The sequence below is a fragment of the Simochromis diagramma genome, unplaced genomic scaffold, assembly GCF_900408965.1.
Source record: "Simochromis diagramma unplaced genomic scaffold, fSimDia1.1 OVJJ01000304.1, whole genome shotgun sequence".
Classification (NCBI taxonomy): Eukaryota; Metazoa; Chordata; class Actinopteri; order Cichliformes; family Cichlidae; genus Simochromis; species Simochromis diagramma.
Window position 1 is genome coordinate 13,330,816 of NW_024387030.1, and position 21,865 is coordinate 13,352,680.

Sequence of the window (21,865 nt, forward strand, 5' to 3'; positions counted from 1 at the left end):
ACAGTTAAACTCACAGATTCATAAACCTTTTGAAATATTTTTTGTTTTTAAACATACATTTTCTAGAAGAAAGTTTCACATTTTTTCCTCTGCATATTTCACTTCTTAATGCAATTTCTAACTAAGTTTTTGCATCCTCTCTAATTTCCCTCTGTCAGCTTGACCAGGCCCACAGCGCTGCAGCCTGAGGAGCATTCCCGGTTGTGTGTGTGTTTATGCATGTGTGCCTCCTGCACTCTTAGCGAGGAGAGGATTTTATCACAACAGCAGACAAAAACCCTGACAGTACTAGGAGCTCAAATGCACACCCACGACTTGTGCGCACACACGCACCCTCGTCCTCTCTCTTTCTCTCCAATGCACACGTTTCGTGCAAGCTACAAAGCAGCTGACCCTACAACAAAAGCTGCACACTGCACAGAGGAGAGTGGGGTGAAAGGAGAAGAGAAGTGACAGCTCTTAGTCAGTTATCCGTGTGCGTGTGACTAACTCTCCTGGAAAAAGTCTGCATGACAGGCGCAGTGAGAGGACAGGACAAAAAACTACAAGACAAAAACATTTGCAACAACAAAGCAAGGGAAGGATTGCTGCCGGACGTAGTCAACAGTGAGAGGAGTAAAGTTTGCACAGGCAGATCCATGGAGACAAGACGCTGGAGGCTCTACTCTGTGAAAAGCTCTTCTTTGCCCAATTTCTAAAAAGCTCAGACAAGAGTCAGCAGTGCTGTTTCACCAGTAAGTACATTTCTTTCTTTTGTTATTCATCCAGATATTATTGTGATAACAATTTTTTTAAAATTAGGACGCAAATCTGAAGAGCTGATTTGCAGCTTACTAAGCAAAAACCCTTAAGGTTTTCTGTATGGCTGACCTCTGACCCCACAGGCAGTTTAATCCATCTGAATCCCAGGTGGAAACTCAGCTGATCTATCAGCTTGAATAAAAGGGCCAAATACGCACACCTGGGACATCAGCCTTGAAATCAAAGTAGCCATCAGGCAGGGATCAAAGGACAGAATAGCTATGGGATGATCATTTTTCAATGTCAAGCTTAAATTCTGAATTATTAAAACGTCACAAAGAGTCACAGACTAGATTTCAGTTATAAACTAGATTTACCACATAAAATTAATAAAACATTCTAATCAAATAATTTTCATTCAACCTGAATAGTCAAACCCATTTCAGTACAACTGCAAGATTTTTGACAATTAGCAAATTAGCATTTCCATTTTCAAGAAAAATTCCTCTGGTTAGCGGTTAATTTTGACTTGAAATACACATTTTGGGAGGTGATAACTGGGGTCACAGTTAAGGCAAGTCTGTTATCTTAAACGAAATGGATCCTGGTTTTTAAATAGCAAAAGAATTATTTTATATTAGAGCATGTTAAATCCCCAGAAAGTTTTTTTTTTTTTTTTAAATGTAATCACAGTGTATTACATTTTCCTTTAAGGGAAGGCCAAAACCTCTTTGGTACCCACAAACATTTTTAATAAAAGAGGGAAAAAACCCATTATTTTTTTCTAAAGGTTTTCAGAGAAGAGTTTTAATTTCCCTGGCTTACATCAGTGTTTTTTCCTCATCTGCCTGACTTAAGCAGTTCCTCACTTGCTGTTATGCCGTCCTGTCATTTGCAGGTGCAACTGTTATAGAAATTTGTTTTAAGCAACGTCTATTCCAGTAATTCAGATGATTATTATGATTCTGTTGTGTTGTGAAAATCCTGTCTTGATGCTAAAGATAACTAATTATTCTAATGTCTTCAGCTTTTAAAGACAGCGTGCTGTGAATGCCATGCCTCTGTTCAGCTGGATGAAATGGTCGCATGAGACAAGAGTGCAGGCTCAGGATGAAACACCATCTCTGAAAATCTCAGGGGGGTTACCCAGCCGCATGCTGATCACAGAGCTCCTGTGGCATGTGGAAGAGCGCGAGCGGCTGGCGAGAGAACTGGAGCGTGAGCATAGGATGGCTCACAGCACTCTGGGTCTCCACTGGTTTCAAAAGTACCCCAGGTTGCGGACCCTCATCCCCTCATCAGAACTACAACAGCTGGAGTTCTTGTGTGCCCAGATCCCATCTATCCAAGCAGCCACCGTCCTCTCCAGGTGTTTAGTAGTACCCATGCCTTCTTCTGTCCTCACATTAGTAAGCTGTCAACAGATACTAGCTGCTACTGCATCAACAGGGCCTGACAGCAGGCAAAGCAGAGAAGACCCAAAGGGAAAGGGAGCTAGGGCGAGCTGCCAAGAAAGCCATTATGTGTTATTGTCACAGACACAGGCGATACAGGGTGTTAACATGTGAAGGTGAAGGACGCCCTGTAAGGGTGAGTGAAGCCAGGCTGCCGGGGTTGCCACTCGTCTGTTAGCCAGTATGGAAAAATAGCTGTTAGACATGGTTGAGCAATGAGCACTGTGACCTACTTACATATTCCCCATAAAACTCTCTACCAGTTCACTACTGTGTGCTTACATAACATCTTAGCCAAGAAAAACATATTTAATAAGATGTGTTATTATGCTTTTATCATTTACAAAAATCTTCGCTGTTGTCCCAGATATGTCATTTTTTGAAACTGTGAGAGAAAACAGATAAAAGCACACAGGTCCAACATTTTAGGTGAAGCACAGAAACTTCACATTAGCAGGCTGACACCATGCTGATGGAAATATTATTTCTTAGTTTGTAGATACTCAACTCCTCTCCTTGCATCTTATGGGACTGACATGGTTGTACATTTGTAGACCATCATCTACATGCTGTAGCCTTGTACTGCCAACAAGGGACAGTGTCAGTTCTAGTAGTTGCCACTTGAGTATGGCTCAAAAAGGAAGTCATTCCCTAAAGCAGGGGTTTCGCACTCCAGGCCTCGAGGGCCGGTGTCCTGCAGGTTTTAGATCTCACCCTGGGTCAACACACCTGAATCAAATGATTAGTTCATTACCAGGCTTCTGGAGAACTTCAAGCCATGCTGAGGAGGTAATTTAGCCATTTAAATCAGCTGTGTTGGATCAAGGACACATCTAAAACCTGCAAGACACCGGCCCTCGAAGCCTGGAGTTCAACACCTGTGCCCTAAAGGCTCCCGTTTAAATTTAACTTAGCAACATTATAAAGCATCTACAGCTAGTCTCCCCTTTATAAGTCCTCTGAGTGGGCTGAATTTGTTTATAACCAACTGGATAACCAAGTTAGGGGTGTGGTCTCAATAATTGACAGGTTGGGCAACTAGAGCTGGAATCTGTTAGGGCTCATCCACTACTGAAGGTTATTAAACTGATCCTCTTCAACATCTTTGTGCTGTTATTACCTTGTGCCTTTGTTAAAGCAGTGAGTGCTAAAGTTTTATGAGTATTTACAAAGATGTCTACTGTCTCTAATGTAAGAGGTCAAACTTTACCACCAACCCCTTCAGCAGAAAGAATAATAACCAGATAAGAGTGTGTGACTATTTCATAAACTACAGTGATACTGTGTTTTTAGGAACAGAGACATATTTCAACGTGGCTTAGTGTGACTGATTTTCAAGTCAGAGATGAGAGGACAGAGCGCAAAGGAAACAAGAAGGAATAAATGATGAGGAAATGAGAAAAACCTCTCCAAGAACTGTTTAATTAACTATAATGTTGTATGTTTCCACAGGTTTCGTGAGGTGCTTGCCACTAACAACATACGACCCTGGGAGCTGGCATCTGTGTTTAAGCAAATACTAAAGGACTTCCTGAGCCAAAGGGGATATGATGAAGAGGATGACCTCTCAGTGCAGCCGGTGCAGTTCCAACCCATGGAGGCTTGGACCAGCCGGTACAAAATGAAGCAGGGGTTTGTCACACCCACTGTCCCCAACTGTGGCGACCATCCAAGGGAAGAGATCCCAACGGTCTCTGGATACGTGGATCGGGTCATGCGGCACTCTGGTTCATTCACAGCACACAGGGACTGGGACCTTCCATATTATTATCCAGTGCCTCTCAGGTCCAAAGGTGCTTACAGCACCACACTGTGAAAGGACAACTCTTTAACCATCTGCAACCAACAGCATGGAGACCAAATCGCAATATGCGTCTTAGATATAGACATTTCACTAGCTTTACCAAAACGTGGAATAGCACTAGGCTAGGTGTTATATGTACTCAAATGTTTAATGGCAATAACTAATTCTTATCCCTACTTCACAGCCTGAGTTGTTTCGTTACTCCTTATTCTAAACCTTCAATTGAACACCTGGAGATGCATTTCAGAGATGTCAAGAACCTGGAGTGATTTTAATAGTAAAAGCACCAGATGCCTTTTTGGCTTTTGGCTAAGTGACAAACTGACTGAGTTGGTCAATTTGTGGTAGCTCATTAAGAGCTCAAAATGTCCAGCTTTTGGAGTGAATACATGTGTAAAAACATGACTGGCTCACATATAGTTAATGCAAAGATGTAAAGACTCCACGTTACCTTATCAAACACAAGTCAGTCAACTTTCCTGTTATTGCTGGCCAAAACCTCTTGGGGTGGCAAACATTTTATATGCAGGAAAAACCCTGGAAATCTGAGTGAGCACTCTTTAATGTAAATGTTTCAGACTGAAAAATAAAAAAACATTGAGCTAAACATTTTATATAGATTAGGCAGAACTCACCTTGATTTGTGTAGGACTTGTTTTTGTTCTTGTGTATCAGTGTTTTAACTTCCTTTCGGAGTCCTAAATCCCTTGACAAACAGCAGCTATTGTTCTGTGCTACAGTTAAGACACCCTTCAGGAAGAAGTGTAGCAATGCACTATTTGATGGTCATTAAACTCAATCAACCAACTTGAAAAACAGATCAACGTGTAAATGGTAATAAATAGTATGATTTCCATTTAGCTTATCAATATACTATTGGACAAAAAATATTATTAAGTTGTTGCCTTGACTAAAGGACGTCCTTTATAAATTAAAAACAAACAAACATTAAAATAAGATTTACTATAATTCAGTTTGCATTAGTGAAGGCCTCAGTCGGATCAACACTGATAATCTAACCATTAATTTTTGATAATTCACAGGTAATGAAAACCTTAAAATAAAGAAAAACATGCAAAGACAAAATTATATTTTTCACTTGTCTGTTTTAGATGATCTGCATCAAACAACATGGTAAGAAAATGTGGGGACTTATGCAGTCCATCTTTGGGACTGTTTATCAGACCCACATCAACAGCATCCACCCTTATAATATTAGGTCAGTGGTGGGGAACTCCAGGCCTCAAGGGCCGGTGTCCGGCAGGTTTGAGATATCACCCTGGGTCAATACACCTGAATCAAAACTAGTTCATTACCAGGCTTCTCGAGAACTTAAAAGACATCTCGGGCAACTCATCGTGTACCTGGAGTCAAGTGTTTTGACCCAATTCAATATAACTATATATATTTTTAGACGCAAGTTGTAACGGCCGCCAATTTTCTTTGTACGAGTTTATTATATGGCGTGCTGCGGGGAAAAGTCTGTTCTAACATTTAAGTCTAAGGTTTATTTTGAGAACCTGAGGGCTCTTTTTTGCTTCTCGTCTGTAAACTCTCTCACGTGATTCTTGCATAGGTGGTAGAAGAGGTTTGTCGTGCTTACGTCTGTGGTGGGGACCTGTTTGTGGTATTATTTGCAGAGTACAGATTTCTGGTCCATGTCAGACTTTTCATAACCAAACTATCTCCATGCTAGAGAGTTAGCCCCTTGTTTAGGAATAAGATCCTCAATTAGTTTTGACTGGTCCTTCCGTTTGGGGCTACCTGTTCTGCCTCATTTTTACTGTCCATGCTGGTATTCTCTGTGCCTGCATGGTCTTCCAAATTCAGTTGAGGAGGCAAGTTGGCCATTTAAATCAGCTATGTTGGATCAAGGACACATCTAAGACCTGCAGGACACCGGCCCTTGAGGCCTGGAGTTCCCCCACCCCGGTATTAGGGGATCTAGTGTAAGATTTTAAGAGGAATCTGGTAGCTTTGGTAGAGTAGTGATGGGATTTCCGGCTCTTTTTAGAGAACCGGCTCTTTCGGTTCGGCTCACTAAAAAGAGCCGGCTCTTTCGGCTCCGAACCGGCTCTTCAGGTTGTTTTGTTGCTTTAATTAATTTATTATTAACAATAATATAAAATTATGCACAAAAGGAATTACTAATGTAAAAAAAAAAAAAGTGGTTTTATTCATATATGTTTATATATAAATATATGCGGTGGCCCCTAGAGACAAAACACGTACAAACTCCAAAAAGCACATACAAACTCCAAAACTCATTTCTAGCATTTCTAGCATAAGTGATCTAGGTAGCTCTGAACTTCCAAAACAGAGCTACCTAGATCACTTAAATTACACAATTGAAAGCATGAAAGCATATGTGTATTGTTTGTGTATTTATACACAAGCATTCATATAGAGTCAAATAAAATTTTAAAAAAGTTCATTTACCTGTTACTACCACACACCAAATCCGGTTGTTGGTACTTGCTGGCTTGTGTAGCCACTAGGTAACAAAAGTTCAACACTGCGCCCAGCATCCTGGAGCACTTCTGTTGTCTTTTGTACGCGTTTTCAGTTTTTATGTGCTTCTGAGTTTTTACGTGTTTTGGAGTTTGTACATGTTTTTACGTGTTTTGGAGTTTTTACGTGTTGATTTGAAGTTTGTACATGCTTTGTCTCTAGGGGCCACCGTAAATATACTTTTATTTATTCACGCCACATAAAATGTAATAAATAAATCATATAATACAAAAACCTACTAGTCACAGTTCAACTTTTAACTATTTAAATTTTCAGCTTTTTCCTTTTAAACCAATTTAAAGTGAAACAACACAAAACACTGCAAACCACAACACAATTAAATATAAATTAAAATATGAAAACAAAAATAAGATGCACATTCTCTGTCATATGGGCCTGTATGTATAAACTTTCTGTATCCTTTATCATCTGCAACTGAAAATAGTTGTGGATGATTACTATACCTTTCTAATGTGATGTTGTTGTCCCTGGCTCTCTTTCTCCCTCCTGCTCTGTTCCTGTGCTACTGAGTGCAACTACCGCCCCTCTTCCCAGCATAAAGCACAAGGCTCGCATGCTGAGTGAAGCCGAAAAAAGTGTGAGAGAGAGGGTGAGAGAAAGAAAATAAAACCCCACGGCTCGCGATGTTCACGTCAAAGACCCGGCTCTAAGAGCCATTTCGTTCGCGACCGACCCATCACTATGGTAGAGCAAATATTTGTTACATTTTTTTAAAACAGTGTGCATTTGCTTGGATGACACCGGAGTTTTTACCCTTATCTCAATTTGAATACTTAAAAAAAGACCACTGGCAGTGTAAAAACAAAGGTTAAAATACATTCAGATTCGAGGTTTTAGGAAAACCATACAAAAACGTGCAGCTGTATGGATGAAACCATTAAAATATCCCCCCGTTTGTTTTCTACAGCTCCGAAATAATTTGTGTTAATTTTGGTCATTACGCATTTACCCATTACGGTGACATTTAAGCATGGCTACAATGTGATTTCTTCTATTTGAACTTCACTTTCCAATACTTGCTGCCAAGCTGAGACATGATGTATATGTCCGCCAACGACTTAAAACACTTGATAAGTTAAAAACAATTTAACGGTATCACTTTGAGCAGCTAAATCTAGCAACAACAACAAAACCATACGCCATTAATTTTTCTAAAATATTTAAGTGTCTAACACCTGAATGCAGAGCTAGACCATGCTAGCATGCTACTTAGCTTAAGGTCAACCACGTTTACGCTAACTAAACCATTATACCTGCTCTCTTTCGACGATGGTTCATCGTCTGACTTCCTCTCAGCCACTTCTTCTGTGAGTTTAATGTTCGCAAACCTGTTCCCTGAAGTGAACCAGTCCGATATTTGTTCAGCGGTAAATATTTTCTTCATTTTGCGCCAGTAATTGTATTTTTTTTCCACTTCGCTGTGATAGCGGGTAACACGAAGACGAAAGCACGTGAGGCAGGCGCAGCTCTAACGTCTCCCACCTGCGGTTGGAATAAAAATGGCAAGTCTACCTGTCTCTCTGTCTGTTTTTTAAATGAACTTTATAAACAAGTTATCAGCACCCACAGAAGATACACCACGAACAGGGTAACCAAAATTGTTATAGTTAATACTGTACATATTGTAATATACATATATTGTAATATATCTATATCACTAAAGCACTTCTGGATGGATGCAAACTGCATTTCGTTGCCCTGTACCTGTGCATGTGCAATGACAATAAAGTTGAATTCTATTCTATTCTATTCTATTCTACTAGTCATAGTATTATTGTATTTTTTTTTAAATTTCGCTTCATCTTAATGTTTTTTTATTATTATTATTATTATTATACGAGTATGTTAATTTTTCTGCTCTTGGTTTGTTTTTACATGACTAACAAACGAAAACATTTTAGTTAACTGTAATACCTTTGGTATGTGGAACTAGGCAAGAAGATAATTATTGTATACGATTTTGTCACAATAATGATAGCAACCAAATAAAATATTTTTATATTAAAGAACAAAATCAGAGAAATTACTATCAATTATGACTTACCTGTTTAGGTGATCTCCACTATCTTTTTTTTTAAAACCACTGAAAGCTAATTAGCTTGGATGTTGTATATCTAAAGACATACTTGACAGCTTAAAATCAGATTTATGTTTGTGCACTGTCTCATGTAAAATGCCAAATAAATTTCTTAAACAGATGTAAGCATTTGTGTTAACTTAATATTTAGCATAGTGATTTCTAAGGTGTGGGCTTGGATGTCCCACTGGGGCATGAATTTAGTGAAGTAATCAGAACTCATAGAACAAATCCAAATGACTTAAGTTACCAGGTATTCTGTCCCATATTTTCTGTCATTAGTGAGTAAACAGGTAGAAAGGAGCAGTAACTATCAGGTAGGAAATGAGAAACTGAAAATAAAGTAAATAGAAAATTAAAAGAGGATAAAAATGAATCTGTGAAGCCAAAGAGAAGATACTTGATCTTCATTTGTGTTAATCAGATTTCTGATTGAAGCTTTGGGGAGGTGCAGAAATTCTTTATATTCAATTGGGCCATTGTTAGAGTGAATTGTTAAATGTTTGTCATTTTTATGTTTACCATTTGTACATTGTTTTAACTCTGTGAAAGGAATTCTTTCTGTCCTCCCCTCCCCAGATTTTCAAGGTTCTTAGTGGGGGGGCAGTAGTGTTTTTAATCACAGGCACATCCTTGTGAAGGTCTGTTTGATGTTGGTAAACTTCCTCCCCTTTGTATGGCTTCACTGTGTTATCTAGGGTGAACCATAAATTGGGTGTGGGGGAGACTACCCTCTTTATGACCAAGGATGTTCCTCCTGCTTTTATGTTATCTTACCCTTTGGTCAGCAGGAGGACACACACTCACACACACACACACACCCTTGTCTTAGAACCATGTGGGCGTGGCTTTGTTCTGATGTTTTTTGTGTGAACTGTCTCTCAATAAAAGGCAGCAAGGGAGGTCAGATGTGAGGTCATTTTCGTGGTGGACACAGGCCTCCCTTGCACAAGTGATTGATCGATCGACTGTCTTGTTTTCTTCATGATGAATAAGTCTCTAGAATTAGCGGGGCTTGTGGAAACACAGACCCAACAGCCATGACATTCGTAGGTTTAACAAGGATGATTTTGGGGATTCCTGCTGTTGTTCAGATAAAATAAAACATTTGGATCAGGCTCCGAAATACTGACATTCAAACTTAGAAAAGAGAAAAAATTTAATTGCAGTATTTTTTTTTTTTTTAAAGTTCATTGTGCTAAAAAAAATAAAAGAAAGAGAAATTCATTGGATATACACTAGTACAATGGTAAAACGGCAACTAACAATGCCATGTACAGAATTCAAATCTTCAGTCATACAACACAGCACCAAGCATATACACCGACAAAATGTGAACACAGACTCCATAACCAGAGAACAACGTGATATCAATCTAACCTAACCTAACAGGACCAAGAAAACGTGGGCCTGCACTAACAGAGGTTTAGTCACAGCACAGTGTCAAAGTCCAAAAAACAGAAGTAGAATAACATTATGGCAGAAAAAACAAACTTATATTAAAAAAAAAAAAAAGAAAAAAGAAAAAAAAGATTTGACTGTTCAAACAAGCATCAGAGGTTTAACTCCAGCGGTGGACATCCAGTGTTCTCTCGCATTAGGCTAATCTCCGTTCGGAGCTTTTCGTTTTCCTTGAAAACACAAAGAAATGCACAGATTTGATTGATGTCATGAGTTATCAGTATTCACCTGGTCATAGAAAAGCCTTCTTTAATCTTAGAGGAGAACATAGTTACCTCCTGAAGTTTTGTGTTGTCCTTCTTAAGCTTAACAAGATACTCAATCCTCTGTTTGTGATTCTTGTGTCCCACAAGTTTTCCATTCTCCTCAGACAGCTTAATGTTCTGTTTACGGAGAACCTCAATCTCCTGTAAGAAAGCACAAAAAGTTGCAGAAGTCACAAAAGCCTCCTGTAGGTTCACAAATGTGCAATATGCTAGACCCCGACCCATAGCAATATATATAATACTGGCTCTTTACCGATATCCGTATCAACATTTATAAGAGCCAATAAATGAAAATGTATAAGGGTAAAGAAGAGAGGGGAGAAACACCCTGAACTTCCCTGTTAATAACACAGGGAAGATCCAGAATCAACCAGTTGATCAGAGCTGAGTCAGGCAGAGCATAAAGGAGTAATCCCCAATTCATAGTGACAATAAAAAAAGATTATTTTAAAACTGCACTTTAAGGACTCATAAATAACTACACATAACAAATGTTAGAAAAACAAAACAACAACTCTGTTGGCAACAGTATTAGTCTTAAAAATACTATATTGTCTTTGTAAATCTGGACCCAGTGTTCCAGATGTAAAATGAGACAGCCATGCATAGCACAATCTTTGTATGGCACATGATTTTTACCTGGATTAATTTCTCTTCCTCCACGATCCTCTGGTTCGTCTCTCTCAGCTCTAGACAGCGGTTTCTCAGCTCAGTGGTGAGCTCTTGAATGCAGGTCTGAGACTGAACCAACATAGACTCCTGCGCCTGCAATCTAATCGCAGAGAGGAGAAGAAAACAGAGCAGGCTGTAAAATCTGAAGCATAAAAAATAAAATAAAAAAAAAGGTTTGAAGCATTATGCAAGAGCAAACAGATCGATCTAATGACACCAATCCATGCAGATGCTTACTTTTTTTGAGTTTCTGAAAGCTTCTGCATCATTTTGCTCTGTTAATAAATACAAGAGAAACAGGACATGAATAATTATCGGTAACTTCATTAATGATAGAATTTTAAAGCAGAAGAACAGATGCAGACCTTCTCTGTTCTCTCCTCATCTAGCTCTTTAAGAATGGAGTGCTTGAAGGCTTCATTCAACTCTTCACTGAAACACATGCAAGGCAGCATTATTTATTTTATTTATACTTTTTCATTATAGGTGGCCTGAGGATTGCATAATCTTCAAGATACTCAACCCATTATTATTTCCATTTTGGGTCATCTGGTTCTGCTTAGTGTAAAACTTATCAAGCAAAGCCTGGATCTCCATTCGAACCATCTCTTTCTCACTGAGCTGCGTCTGGGAGAAAGGCAATACAGTATATGAATGTTGTATATATTCAAATAGGATGCATTCATGACAAGCATTTCATGAAAAATGCAAATAAAAAAATATTTAAATACAGCAACTTCAATAAGAACTTCATAAAGAACTTATTCGAATCTATAAAAACAAAGCTACTTGATATAAATCAGTCTAATTATGAAAGATTATAGATTCATTAATTTTTCCACAAATATACCTTAAGCCGTTCGATTTCCTCATTTTTGGCAGCTCTCTCAGCATTCAGCTCTGATAAAAGAATTTCCATGGTCATCATGGAAGAGCGTCTATTCTCCAGCTCCCGCTCCTGGATTTCCAGCACCTGGCTCAGGTCCCTGTTGAAACTTCCAGGGGTACAGGGTGTCTTAAATTTAAAAAAAGAGGGGAAAAAGAAATAAACAAGAAAGTTTGTATATGCTATGTTCTTAAGTGCAAATTTAAAAACATACATTTATGAAGGGATATTTAACTTCTTCACGTTCACCAGGTATGTTAGGGCTAGGGTTAAACAAGCACACATGGTTGATAGGCAAAGATTTTACACTTTCTGACACAAGCCTCTACTTAACTTCAGCTTGTGACACCCTGGCGTTTGGTTTTTGTGTCTTCTTCTGGTGTCGCATTAGAGATCTTTCATATGCAAGGTGAACATGTTAACCATGAGACCACTGAGCCATGACTTGCAGCTTCTCAATTTGGGTAAGCCACGGTTGGATGTTAAGCTAAATTTGGGCACCAGTGACCAGGTAGATGTTAAAAACTTCGTATTTAAAAACATAAGCAGGTTTTACCCGAGGAAACGATTTAGGCGTTACTGTCGGCTCAACGGGTGGCTGGAAAGCTCCATTCCTGATAGTTTTCTCGACAGCTTCTTGCTGTCGTTGCAGCTGGTAAAAGGTAGAAATTAGGGAAATTGGTAACATTGATGTGTTATTTGATTGACTTAATTGAATAAATAAACAAAATAAAATAAAAAAACTTTACCTTCTGCTGCAGATTCTGTATAATGACATCCTTCTTGGCGGTTTGCTCTTGAGATGCCTGCAGGAGGCCGTTTTGCTCATCTAAGACTTTAGTAAGCCTTTCAACCTCCTCAGTGGCATAAACAATCTCCTCCTGCAAAACCTCAACCTGAAGACACACAATATATACAATTTGTATCATTCAACTCTATTCTTTGCTCTTAATTACTTGTGATGAATCTACAAAACACCACAAATTCATTTACAGTCGTTTCATTACCTCTATTTTGTTGGATGCCACCCTCCTGTCTAAAGTTTCTTTCAGGTCACAGATTTCTTCCTGCATCTTACACTTTTGCTGCTTGATGTTGTCCCTTTCACAGCATGCAGCGTTGCATTTGGCCTGGAAGAGCAATGAGATTAACTGTATAAAAATGCACTATAAAATGGTTGTGTAACGTAAAGGGTAACTACAGCAAACAGTATAAGGATAACGTAGGAGTAAGATTACAGTGATGTCTCTGATATCTTCATTAAGATGAACAATGGTCTGGTCCTTGTGGCTCAGCTCACTGCGGAGGTCTCTGGTTTGGTTAATAAGGTCTAAAACAACATCCTGTAAAACATTTCAAGCAGTTTTTAGAAGGGCAGTAGAAATACAGAAGCCATATTTGAGGAATTAAAGATACGAGGCTTACTTTGTCCTGTTCAGTCTTCTGTTCCAAGCTTTTTATGCTTTCCTTGGCAGAGGTAAGATTTTGTTCAAGATCAGCAAGAGTGGACACCTTTGAAACAAAAATGAAACAAGCAGGTTTAACGACTAGGCTGCAAATACTTATATGACAGTTTTTTTTATTTGCAGAGATACACCTTGTTCTTAAGACTGACCTGTTGTTGATTTTGTGTTATCAAGTCTGAGACTTGTTTTTTGAGTTGTGTATTCTGCTCCACTGTTTCAAGAAGTTCCCTGAAGGATACGAAAGAGACCCATGTTAATGTAGTAATTTAACATTTTAGGAGACAAAAAAAAAAAAAAAATAAAATAAAAAAAAAAAAAGATTAAAAGTTTTAACTGTGCAGAACTTACTTTGATGTACTTTCTTTGTTTTCCTTTAACTGGGAGACTAAGGTGTTTGTGTGCTCCTGCTCAGTTTGCAGAGAATTATTCAATTTCTACAGTAAAATAAATAAATAAATAAATAAAAATCAAGGATAGAAAGTAAACATCATGGCAACATTTTCAGACAAAGCTGTCGTAAACCCTGCGAGTTCACTCACCATGATCTCGGCTTTCAGTTCGTCGATCTCCTTCTGCCTGTCATCCAGCTGCTGCCTTGACTGATCAGCCTCAAACTTGGCCTCAGCTTGAAGCTGGTCAAACGAATCCTGAAGTGTCCGATGCTGCTCCAGAAGCTGCTCCCACTCCAGCCTGGAATGAAGATGTTGTCACGTGAACACATCAACATACTAATGAGGCCACAGCACTGCAAAAAATAAGCACCACTTGAATCCAGCCCCCTCTACTTTATTGGCTGCTTTACTGCTATTTAACTGGATTCAAACAGAGGGAACTGGGCAAACTGTTTTCTGTAATGAACAGTTACAGCTCTCTGGTGATGGCCACACATATTTTCCTTCAACTCTATATTTAACGTGAGTTGATTTGATAGTCTTTATGTTCCCATAAAGCTAAATGTCACACAGTTGTGTAACACACAGCACCATTATGATGAATTTATGGAGAAAGCACATTTATCAGTATTAACACAATCCTAAACTGAATTGAAAGCTTTTGAAACAACATCAACACAGATTTGTTTTCAACAGACTTTCCATAATTCAGCATCATTTTCATCAACTTCAATTCAGTTGTTCAACATGTGGTTCTACATAGCATGGCTCTCTAAGAAAAAGAAAAAAAAAAATGTTGTCCACCCCAGTATTTGACTCATGCTTACTGGACTTTGTCAAGTTGGAGCTGTGTGCTGATCAGACTGTTGGAGAGCTGACTCATCTCTCTCTGCTGCTCGCTCTGACTGTCTATTAGCTTGTTCTTCACAGAGGCCAGCTCCTTATCGGACGACTGCAGCACCAAGCGCAGGTCACGGATCTCGCTCCTCAGAACTGAAAGAAGTGCAAAAGGACCGTGGCAAACTTTTCCCATCGCTGGCTAAAGTCAAAAGTTCTTACATTTCTTAAGATGAGCACAAGTTCATGCAATCAGCAGAAACATCACAGACTAACCTTCTGCAGCTTGCTGTTCAGACTGAAGGCTCTGTTGCAGGTTGTTAATAGTTTCTTGCAGACAGAGTTGATCTTTATTCCAGTTATTTCTTTCAGTAGAAAGTTGCTGTACAACAGTGTAAATAATCAGGAAATCAATTTTTAAAAAAAAGGACATTTTCCAATTTTTCATGCAAATTAAACATTTCTACCTCGTCCTTGCAGTCAGATTCCTGAGTTATCACAGCCACCTGTTCCTCAAGTTTGGCGATTTCTTGCAGCATCTTGCTGTTCTTCAGCTCCTCTTCATTCAACTGCGCCTGGATGCGGCTAGCTTGATCCTGATGACAAATCAGAAAAAGTTTAACACAACAAGTGGACTTTATGCGGTCATTTTATTTGCATAGTATATGCAGACAAAAATCCACACTGCTTTACCTGCACTTGACGCAGTTCCTCCGTCAGGGCCATCTCAGTCATGTCTGATGGAGGCTGCTCCGACCAAATGCCGTTTTCATTACTGTCCATCCCATTCAGGTGCTCCGGGCTGGAGAGCGGCACGAGGCGGGACCGCAAGTTGTATCCTCTGGTGGGCGTGCTGAGAATCTGGTACAATAGATATTTCATTATTGAAGCCCAATTCATTTTTTCATAATCCTAACTAGAGATTGGACCTAATGTTACCTTATAGTTAGTCATTTTTGCAACGACTAACCTTTAGAGTTTCAACATGAATTCGGTTCAGTTCAGAAACCTCCTGTTTGTTATAAGCATTTGTAGCTTCCAGAATCTTCTCCAAATGTTTGTTGGACTTCTCAAGGTATCGTTTCTCAGACTCGAGCTGAGCCATCTGCTTCCTGAAACACAAAGCACCACTTTAATCTTCGTGAAGTTTATTTGTGATTTAAATAATACATATTAAAAATTCTTTTAAATACATTTTTGACACAGAAATCAAAGCTGAGCTGTGTTTTCATATATGATACCTCTTCTACAAGAGGTAGAAGGGATGTTAACATCAGATTTATATTAAAGAACCTCTTTAACTCTTACTTGGTGACATCTTTGTACTCTTCAAAAGCCTGAAGGGCCCCTGTCAGGTCTGACTGTCTCTGAAGGAGCTTGGCATTGAGTTTCTCAATTGTCGCTGCCGAGGTGGTATCTGTAGCCACAGAGGCTGAAGAGACTTCTGAAGCTGTGGAGCAACAAGTGATAATTAAAAACAACAGTATATTATAATTCACAGTTTTATTTTTCCAAACATAATTCTCCAATTTTTGGATGGCAATCTTACTTTCTGTGGGTCTCTCTGACTCCACAGCTTTCTGAAAGGCCTCTTCAATCTCCACAGCAACTTGGGCTGCAACTTCTTGAGCTTTCACCACTGATTCAAGCGAACGTAGCTGACGGTTCTCCTCTCTGAGGCTGTAATTCTCTGCAGCGTAGCGAGTCATCTTTGGGTGATGTTCAACCTTGTTCAAGGCAGAAGTAAAAAAAATAAAAATAAAGAGTGTGGTGGTGAAGAAAGTGAGAAATTAATTATGGCACATGTAACCTTGCTTTTGCCATGTTGTTATATGAAGAAAAATATATATACACCACTGGAGTGTATTTTGATTTTAGTTTCTCCTACAGCTTGCATCTATACAATATGCAGATATAGTTTCAAAGCCTTTAATTTAAGCAGTGGGCTGACATTTGTACCTGATCCTTCAAGATCTTAATCTCTTCTTTCAGCTGATCAATCAGAGCCTGAGAGTCCTTGTCTGACAGCGAGTTTTCCCCTGCCTTCAGTTTTTTCTCCAGGCGAGAGATGTGGTCTTCTCGAAACCTGACAATCATTCGGCTGGAATGGATAAACTTGTCTTTTTGCGCCCAGGCCTCCTCTAGTTGGGCCACCTTGGTGAGTAGCGCCTGAGAACAATCAAACATAACTATAAGTTTCACTATAGGTTTTTAAAATATGTGGCAAAATAAACAAATAAAAGCTTCATCTTGCCTTTTTTTCCTCATCTTGTTTCTTCCACAGACGAACAGCAGACATGAACTTTGCTTTATATGAGACATCATGATGAGTCTCGATGGATGAGCCTGGATTGGTTAGAATAAAAAAAAAAAAAAGTAACTTAGTCTATGCTGAACTCTAAAACTGTTTAAACAGGTTGTTAACGGGCTGAACATTAACATATGTTTGATTCATTGTTACCCATGTGAAGTTCAGGTCCTCCTGGTGCTATGTCTCTCCCATAGTCCACTCCCTGAGATGTGAGCGCCTGAGCAAGCTGCTCCTTCAGCTTCTTCACTTCAGCCTGCAGCTGCTTCACATTTCCCTGTGTGTCTTCATTGATGACAGCCTGGCAAGGCACAATAATTATACAGAGATAGGAAAAAACTGTAGTGAGAAATCAAGACACACTTGTTAATTCTAAGTTTTAACTAAGTATTTGGCTCCTATGACTTATACCTTATTTTTGATCAACTTTGCTCTCTGGGCAAACTGCAGGGTGGACAATGTTTCTCCAAAACACTTTGAACCAGGGTGGACGTTGGCTATGATGTAAGTCTTGGCATTCCCTCCAAGAGAGTCCTGAAATTACAGTGACAATAGAATTGTTAATATATCTGAACATTATTTCACATATAATTCCCCAGAAGTTACACTGTGAAATTTTATGAATCTCATATATTCATTGCAATCCATACTCTACAACCTAGGAAATCACATTTGCAAGTTAAGACCTAAAATAAAGAGAGAAAACCTTAAAAATCAAGCACTGCAACGATAATGCCTGACTGTGGCGCATGTCTGCAATGATTATTTCCATGCTACATCCTCCTGAATTTGCATCTACACATACCCTGAGCAGAAAGGTGAGCTTTGAATCCCTGTAGCAGATGTGGCGATTCTTTCCATTAGACACGTCCACCAGCGCCATGATCACCTGGCCAAGGCACATGAGGGAGCGATTGATACTGCTGGCCTCCTGAGCAACAGAAGCAGAGCAGACAGCAACTTTTAGAGACCATAAAACAATGTAGGTCCAATAGTGTGAGGGCATTAAGACACAAAGCCTTCACCTTCAATCTCGAGCCCTCTGTGTGTGTGTCTTTCTGCCTCTCAGACCCTGCCAGATCAACCAGGTTCAGCTGAGACATTCGGATGTTCACCACTTCATTGATGGACTCCTTGGACTCCAAAGTCATAGTGAACACTGCGTGGGATCTCGAAGACTCGCGATTCATCGAGGTAGAGGCCACACGTCGATTGCGCCAGCCCATAGAGAGCACCTAAATGGTTTAAAACACACATTTTATACAGTCCCACAGCTTGTTTTGTTTTTATGGAACTGGATAAATTCACATACAAGAACATAAAGGTTTCATACACTCTAATTGGTTAGACAGTAAACATAAGAACCATCAGCCACAACAAACTGGGACTTTATACCTGGTACGCTTCAGCCGCTGAGTTCACAAACTTCTCCACGACTCCCTCAACAAAGACACCTTTCTTGATGTTCTCCCTGAGAAAAAGGCTGGCTGAGGCCGTGTCCAGAAGGTCATAAATTTGTTCATTGTATATCTCAATAAATGAACATTTGCAGAGGAAACTCTTGGACTGAGAAGACTGTTGGGGAGGGGAGAACAAGTGAAAAATTCATTTAAAGAACAAATTTGAACAATATGTCTTTCAAGATAATAAAATGTTAGCGCTCACCCTTTCCACTTCCCTGTTGATGAGAAAAAACAGGTACTCAAAACTTCGAGGAATGACCCCCCTTAGATCATCTGTGAAATTATCCAGCTCGGATGGCCCTGAAGCAAAAGAGAGAAAAATTATTTTAGGTTATATGATTGTTCGATCATATTTATTCTAAAATGTAAGTGATATTACAGAAGCCGCACCAAGCATGGTGAAGGTTTTTCCAGAGCCTGTTTGTCCACTGCAAAAGAGGAGACCAATAAGGAACCAAATGGGTAATTCACATTAAGCACACTGAAGACTGGCTGTGCCATAAATTGATTTTATGAAGTAAAGAATGGGAAGATCACTTACTAGGCAAATATTGTACCGTTATATCCATTCATGCACGACTCAACAATATTCTTGGCCACACTGGAAAATACAGCATCCTGTAGAAATGTTACAATTACTTTTTTTTAGCCATAAAAGCTACATCTCAGATCAGTAAAATTAAATTTAGACACTTAATTTTAACAGTGACAGTGGCATTTTTATAACCGAATAATCAATAATGTGCCTCAAACCTGTGTGGTGTCCATATCAGCAACATGATCATAGGTGAAGGTTCGTGGTTCTGGTTTTGAGAGCAAACGGATGGTGTTTGGTGACGTGACAGAGAGACACAGGTTCTGATCGCCATCTGTGGTCAGCCCAGTGTCCCGGGTCAGAGGTCGTACTCTGACAAAGACTTTAATGGAGTCGCTCTCACTGCTTTAAGCCCAGATAATAACACGACAAAGAGCAAGATATTTAAGGTGAAAATGGCAAGAGTTAAACACTGTTAAAAAGAGCAGCTGCTAATTTACTGCATGGTTGTTTTAACTATAACTATTGTCTTTCCAAAAGCATCAAAATAATAGTTAAAGTGGCCTCATTAGCCACACACCGTACCAGCAACAACACCATGCATTATTGCGTGCATTATTTCATTACATTGGCTCATTTTTATTTTACTTTTCCTGCTCCATAAACGTGCTGCATACAGCTGAGAAATTTATTTTCACAAACAGATTACACCAACATAGTTTGTGAGCCTGCATGTTTGCTAATCCATACAAATTACAGCCCTTTTAGAGATCAATCCCAACGATGTGACCAACTATCTCGCTTTGGTCATTACATTTAGTCACTGAACTCCTAATCATAAGGAGGGAAACAGTTTTCTTTTGATCCTTCTTGGTAGCAACAGCGTTAGGGTCGTATTAGTATGAAGCAGCTCTGGTTTCATTTTACCGTTATCCTTTTAGGTTTGTAGCGTTAGCGTTTTAAACTAAAAAAAAACAGACGGCGTGACAAAGTATGATTACCTGGCAGCAAGGTGAGCTGAATCAGCAGAGCCTGTTAACAAAATCATGACCATGTTAGATGTTGATTTAGCTTTGCAAGTCGTTTTTAGAGCTAAAGCTTCATTAATAATACAGCGTTCAAGTATCATGCTTAGAGCTTCCATACATACTCGATGCCTGGCATCGAGTTTCATAGCAGCGTTTAAGCTAATTTTACTCCTGTTAGCTGAACAACAAAAAAAATGCATTTGTGCTGCTCTACCTTTCCCACTGGAATTCATTGTTGACAGCCGAATATTCTCAGTTTCCTGGTAAAATATATTTTTCACAACATTTCGATTAACAGAGGCAGAAAGACAGCACTGTTTACATCCTTCGAAATTGGCGGGCAAGTTTGCTCCTACTTCTTCTTCTTCCTTAGTTTTATGAACAGACTATTGAACGGGACATACCGCCACCTGCTGTTCAAGTGAAAACTGTTAATTGTTTGTTTTGTTCTAGGGATTTTGTCTTGTTTTGTTTAGGTGAGTGAGTATTTCCAGCAGATCCCAGGAACGACATCCCGAAATCTCTTTCTTAACCCTGTATTATGTAGGGACTTTGTTACTATCAGTCTTTCAAGAAAACAAAATGTCAATAGTAACAGTTTCATAGGCATAACCTTTTATTTTTTGCATCAGTAAGGAGATACCAAAAGAATTATTAGCCGAAAAGCATATCTTGGTATGGTGTGAAGTGTGCCCCTGATAATCTGAGACAACTGGATAAGTGGAGAACAGAAGAAGTGACAAGACTGAAAAACTGTCCACAGCAAATGAACAGTATCTGAAAGTTATGCCCTTAAGAAATAGGACAAATCTAATAAAGACCTGACATAGGACCTGCGAGACACATCTGGCCCTTCAGTTGATTCATCAACTGTTCACCGAAGCCTTGTCAGAAATAGATTTTTGACAACCATATTTCCACTGACACTGACTGAAAATCAGTAGCAGCAAGTCTTATGGACTGATGGATCCAAATGTGAAATGTCTGGTTAAAACTGTCAGTATAGAGAGGTAAGAAAAAGGTCCAACAGTGTTTGTCTTCAGACATCTGTAAAACACAGTAGAGGATTTGTCATGGTTTGAGGCTGCATTTCAGTCGGGGGTGTTGGGGACTTTGTCAAAAGAAAGAGCCAAGATCCAAAGAAGATCTTTGAATGTCTTTTTTTTAACCTCATATACTGCAATTCTTTGTATGTTTTTACATGTTTCAATAAATCACTGCACCTATATATTAAAAGAGGGGGAGGAGGTCAAGACTTTTCAACAATACTGTAGATAATGTTAATAAACTACCTCTTAGAAGTTCAGGGTGACAATAGGCTAATAATACAAGTTTAAATACACAAATCAAAATGCACAATGCTTATGTAGGTAAAGAGTTCAAAACTAAAGAAGACTAAAGACACCCGATTAAGAAATTTTCAAGCATAATACTAACAGCCTGAAGGCAGAAATTAGAATGATAATTAAAAAAAATCAGAATAAAACAAAAACAACCAAAAAAGATAAATGATGAAAGAAATGATTGGACATAAACAATGTCATTTGGATCACGTTAGACTAATGATGCAGACGCTCAAGTAGCTGTGTCGTTTGATGAAGTAGATTATTGATAGATAAGTAAAAGACAGAAAACCTACTTCACCTACGGGATGTACGTATCTAAGAGTCTAATGACAGAAAATAAAAACAAAAATAAACTAATCCCTTTCTAATGTAGTAAAGTAATTCAAAATCCAGAACTGTAACACAAAACCTTATCGTATTTTTTTCTTTAAATATATGTTGTTGTTTTTATCACGCCGTGTGGTAGTTTTGGTTTAAGGAGTGTGTAACATTTTATTTTAGAGCACATTACCTTGCCATTCCTGTCATCTTTAAAGCTGACTCGAGTGCGCAGTCACCAAAATACATCACATCCGTTCTTTCACGGATTGGCTGCTT

General features: G+C 39.0%; 3 protein-coding genes across 8 annotated transcripts in view; 1 reads left to right on the forward strand and 2 right to left on the reverse strand.

The window, feature by feature from the left end:
- Positions 1-8,037, reverse strand: part of tdrd9 (tudor domain containing 9) — a 38,553-nt gene extending 30,516 nt beyond the window's left edge. The window contains exon 1 of the mRNA XM_040041296.1: positions 7,785-8,037. Within this exon, the coding sequence (XP_039897230.1) occupies positions 7,785-7,915 (131 nt within the window). The 5' untranslated portion in view covers positions 7,916-8,037. The remainder of the gene's footprint in view (positions 1-7,784) is intronic.
- rd3l (RD3 like) lies at positions 369-6,037 on the forward strand. Its single transcript, XM_040041301.1, has 3 exons — positions 369-734; positions 1,769-2,110; positions 3,648-6,037. The coding sequence occupies exons 2-3, from the start codon at positions 1,797-1,799 to the stop codon at positions 4,009-4,011; spliced, it is 678 nt and encodes a 225-aa protein (XP_039897235.1). The 5' UTR covers positions 369-734; positions 1,769-1,796; the 3' UTR covers positions 4,012-6,037.
- A 1,747-nt stretch (positions 8,038-9,784) lies between the features above and the next one.
- kif15 (kinesin family member 15) lies at positions 9,785-21,845 on the reverse strand. 6 transcript variants are annotated; one of them, XM_040041958.1, is made up of 35 exons: positions 21,780-21,845; positions 19,896-19,926; positions 19,113-19,299; positions 18,901-18,977; positions 18,750-18,787; positions 18,562-18,659; positions 18,292-18,471; positions 17,922-18,131; positions 17,702-17,827; positions 17,308-17,430; positions 17,050-17,197; positions 16,843-16,934; positions 16,548-16,757; positions 16,138-16,315; positions 15,897-16,038; positions 15,559-15,700; positions 15,282-15,449; positions 15,056-15,184; positions 14,865-14,970; positions 14,579-14,744; positions 13,899-14,049; positions 13,708-13,793; positions 13,509-13,587; positions 13,319-13,405; positions 13,132-13,236; positions 12,901-13,023; positions 12,643-12,789; positions 12,450-12,545; positions 11,858-12,022; positions 11,531-11,634; positions 11,373-11,439; positions 11,245-11,282; positions 10,975-11,107; positions 10,345-10,476; positions 9,785-10,239 (listed from the first exon to the last, which is right to left on the reverse strand). In XM_040041958.1, exons 3-35 carry the CDS (start codon positions 19,125-19,127, stop codon positions 10,162-10,164), a joined length of 3,939 nt encoding a protein of 1,312 aa, XP_039897892.1. In that variant the 5' UTR covers positions 19,128-19,299; positions 19,896-19,926; positions 21,780-21,845; the 3' UTR covers positions 9,785-10,161. The 6 variants fall into 6 exon arrangements, with proteins under 6 accessions (XP_039897892.1, XP_039897891.1, XP_039897890.1 ...); XM_040041957.1 differs by having other exon boundaries at positions 19,113-19,296; positions 21,780-21,843; XM_040041956.1 differs by lacking the exon at positions 21,780-21,845 and adding an exon at positions 20,137-20,432 and having other exon boundaries at positions 19,113-19,296.
- Between the last annotated feature and the right edge of the window lie 20 nt (positions 21,846-21,865).